General features: G+C 37.3%; 1 protein-coding gene across 1 annotated transcript; it reads left to right on the top strand.

Moving 5' to 3' along the window:
* Nucleotides 1–139: 139 nt before the first annotated feature.
* LOC136238961 (uncharacterized) lies at nt 140–2416 on the top strand. The gene is made up of 3 exons (XM_066029681.1): nt 140–494; nt 1983–2043; nt 2112–2416. Exons 1-3 carry the CDS (start codon nt 288–290, stop codon nt 2165–2167), a joined length of 324 nt encoding a protein of 107 aa, XP_065885753.1. The 5' UTR covers nt 140–287; the 3' UTR covers nt 2168–2416.
* Nucleotides 2417–4151: the final 1735 nt, after the last annotated feature.

The raw sequence follows: 4151 nt of genomic DNA, 5'->3' as shown, positions 1-4151 counted from the left end.
TGATTATATAACCAGGCTACCAGTCTTTATTGTTGTTCACTGTAGTATTAGGGTAGTTGACTCTATTAGAGCATTTAGATATGAACCTTTGCAAATCAACTCACAACCAATTTTAACTGCCTGAATGCACTTGCCCAGTTTCTGGAAACCTCAGAAACCCCGCCCCTGAACCCCCTACCCAGTGAGTACAGTGACAACAACGTAACTGGCCTAGTACGTCCACCACTAGATGGTACGGAAGCATGTCGTCGTAAACGGAAAGGTACGGAGGTCGGAAAGTTTAGAAGATGGAGCCATTGCTGGACTCATTTCGCTGTAATGGTTGCGTTAGACGATTACTTCCCATGCATATTTGTAACAAAGCACAGAGGAGGCCTGTGTCAGACAAATCCTTTGCGAAGAGGTATGGAGGCGGTGCCGGAATGGGCATTATGGTGATGGGCGCGTCCTATGCTGTGTTGGGCGGAGCTGTACTAGTGTTTCTAGGCTCCGTGGTAAGTAATAACACTGTACATTCTTTTGGTACTGTTTTCGTCATATTGAGGCCCCTTGTTACTAATGATTGTTCTATTAGAGATGTTCAAGACTAGATTATATCCTGTAGAACCATCTGCGACTGGGATCAAAATTGAATCAAGTGATCAAGAGGTTGATCTGTACTGAATCAAGTGATCAAATAGTCCTAAAAAGCTGATTAACTGCTTTAGTATGACCACTCCAACTTGATTCCTGTTTCTTGTCCTGACCAAATGAACTTTGCCATGTCAAATTCCATTATGTTAACTAATACTAAGAGTATATAATGGGGAGCCCTCCCCATTATATACTCTTGCTAATACCCATGTACACAACTGCACATGTTTTTGTACATGTCTACTGCATAGGTACAAGGTGGGAAATTTATGTTAATATAGACAAAAGTTGTAGGCAAAATAGTGAGATTAACCAGTGCGCTTGCCTGCACCATGTGCTCAATCATGTCTGATAAGAATCTGGATGAAACAATAACCTAATCATTATACTTAGAATAAAAAACCATGCGGGTGACAGACAGGAAACAGTTGGAATGGCCTAAACTAACTTGCTAGCAAACCAAGAATTATACCATCTTAATACTAAACTGTCAAGCAATCAAGGCCCTTTTTGAGGTAAAATCAAGTCATTCACAAATCTTGATCCTGGTAGCAGATGGACTATTGGTAGTGACTATCCCTACTGGTTCTAGCTGTCATTCATACTGATATCTTTAATCACTGTTCTGCAGTCAACTAAGTTTGTACATGTGTGACGTGACTGAGAAGTAATAACTAATAATTGGCTGGTACTACAGATGGCTTGCCTTTTGTAAGGCATGATCATTTAAACTGTAATCTTTCTGTGAGGTTTGTTAGTCAAAGATGTATTACAGCCTATGATGATGACAAACATATTGGTGCCGTTAAATGTCCATACCTCAGGAGAATAATTGTCAACTTTAAAATTAACAAACTTAAATTTTTTCATTCCATTTACCATTGTTCATTCAATCACTAGCTTACTCTTCCACGTGTTTTCCAGTCACTGACATAGGTATGTATCACATGTCATAACATGGCCCACTGAATTATCTATGTTCATTGAAGCCATTTTGATGTACCAAAAGGTGTGAATTGGGCTTCTTTTAGCATCATTGTGTTTGTAGAGAGTCTAAGTGTATTAGAATCTGAAAAGATGATACACATTAAATTGGATCCAGTTGTAATTGTTGACTCAACTTCTTCATACGCATTATGTATTAAGACCATGGCCGATTTTATGTTGTTAAATTTGATCAGTTAGTAAGTTTTAACTATACAAATGTATTTACTGGACTGTGAAGTTTAATAAATGAGTTTTGATTCTTTGCTTTGGCATCACATGCATTAGTCATTCAGTATTTTGTCATCATTGGATCCACACTACATAAATTCCAATTGTTAATGTCCCACCATGTGTCGCTATAGAGTTACACCCTTTGGAAATCTAAACGACAATCATCAATAACACCAAGTGATACCAGTACAGGTATAGTGGAATATTGACAGTGCAGACATGATACAACAGAATCTTTTTTTGTTGTTGTATATGTTTAGATCAGAATAATGGCACTGAAGGTATACCACCAGCTAATGATGTAAAAGAGAACTAAGTTGATTGGGTGCCCCTAGTCCTGTTGCCCATCATCCTATGAAGAAGAATCACTTCTTTAATGATATAGTATCATGTAATATAGTTTCATATCTGACACAGTTGTGCATGGAGATACATGTATAATTTACCGTACTATACCTGCAGTCTTTTATAGATTAAATACACTTAGTCATCAATGTTTTGTAAAGGTGCAAAAGTTGGATGTAGACTGTCGTGAAAGTTTCTTAATGTTTGTCTGATTATCAAAGCCGTACTGGTGGTGAAGGGGTGGTTCATTCCATTACTATTTCTGGTTTGGTTGTATCTGCGTCATCAGCAATATAATTCCTATCCTCTATAACCAGTGATCATCACAAACCTGATCAGCTTGGCTGTGCACTCTGCAGGTTTAGGTGTCTGTTTCATGTGGTTTGGGTTTAGATAAAAAAATTATATAAGATCAAGATACCCTGATAGAGCAGTCAGTCAAATACTCTAATAGAACAGTCACCACATATAAAAATAATTATAAAAAGTAGCATCTGCAGCGCTATCCCATACATGGACTTGACATACTTAGCTTGCTAAGGATATTTTGCAAATAAAATGTACATGATCTTGTGTATGTCATTCTTTTAGGTTAGGTCCATAATAATAGCTGGACTACTCATGACTGTCACTTATCCCTGTACAACTCTTGATCATTGTGAATGATTTAGATGCTCTACATCTAAAATTTTAGTCCTGAAACATAAAATAGTTTTAGCTTCTGGGGGACTGTGCCCTCCAGACCTCCTACTTCTTATACTTACTACCCTGTGCTCCCACCACCCCCCGGTCTACCCCTGATTATGTGGTTTTTACAGTGCATGTAGCTACTGCCAGCTGTTCCTTGACATTTCATCATTCCTGTCCCAAAATAAAAATGTAGCTGGTATTGCTGTATTGGCGAGTTTGTGTACCACACCTTTAGCACAAAACAAAGCTGTCAAGTCAAGCACACATAGTTTGTCAGATTTGGTCCCTGATCTTTTATCCTTGTCCTACATAGGTCAACTACACAACTGAGTTCATTCTGTTTCCATGTTGGCAAATAAAATGCATGCATACAAATAGCACTAGAGTGAATGTCATCCAGTGTTGTACCGTGTGACAGGTTTATAACATTGTTCACTTGATTGTATATATATAACATTTTAATGATACTGGACAAACTATTACTTAAAAACTTACACCTGTAAGTCCAGTATCATTAAAATGTTATATATATATATACTACAATTCTATGCGCAGTTCAAACTGTCACCGTGACAGTATTGATAAGAAACTTAATCTGCATAATTAAATTTTATTAGGAGCTATTATTGCATTATTATTTATGAAGACAAGTGATGGTCAGGAGCTGGATTTCCATGTCCTGGGATACTCTCAGATGGTGCCATTAAATAACTGTAGTGAAAAGCATTTGCAGATCCACTTGAACTATCAGTAGGGATCACATGTACACCAATAGAAATACTTCACTAGTGGTTGAGGATTTTCTATTTGAGGCTAATAACATATCACCAAGAGTTAATAATATGGGCTTGATATCAGTATAATTCAAACACCAAGAAACTACTGGTAATTTATATACCTCACAATCCACACCACAGAGATTTTCAGCACCATCGACAACATCATCATACCATCGTATGAAATGGTTGGGATTACTCAAACTTTCAAATGAGCTCACGCCTGTTATAGGTTGATCTTCATCACGGTACTTATATGTATGACGCCTGAAATGAGATACTTTGCCATGACTATAGGGTGTTCTTAAGGATGGGACTAAAACATTAGAACAATGTAATTATTAACTGATCCAATTCCTTAATGTATACTCTTCATGTCATATTATGTATGCAAGTTGTGCCATGCAGTGGTGTAGTCTAGGATGAACCTGCTAATTTTAGTGTTGCACTGATAATCAGATCGGTTATCAGATAAACTCTGTACATTTG

The sequence above is a fragment of the Dysidea avara genome, chromosome 11 (genome assembly GCF_963678975.1).
Source record: "Dysidea avara chromosome 11, odDysAvar1.4, whole genome shotgun sequence".
Taxonomy (NCBI): domain Eukaryota; kingdom Metazoa; phylum Porifera; class Demospongiae; order Dictyoceratida; family Dysideidae; genus Dysidea; species Dysidea avara.
Note: the sequence above shows the minus strand (reverse complement) of the source record. Positions and strands in the feature narration are given on the sequence as shown.

What these genes read in the sequence shown, in the direction of transcription:
- LOC136238961 (XM_066029681.1), top strand. Translation starts at nt 288, where the DNA reads ATGGAGCCATTGCTGGACTCATTTCGCTGTAATGGTTGCGTTAGACGA. An exon ending in TAGTGTTTCTAGGCTCCGTG is followed by an intron (nt 495 to 1,982) that starts GTAAGTAATAAC and finishes GTGTCGCTATAG; the next exon opens with AGTTACACCCTTTGGAAATC. An exon ending in ACCAAGTGATACCAGTACAG is followed by an intron (nt 2,044 to 2,111) that starts GTATAGTGGAAT and finishes GTATATGTTTAG; the next exon opens with ATCAGAATAATGGCACTGAA.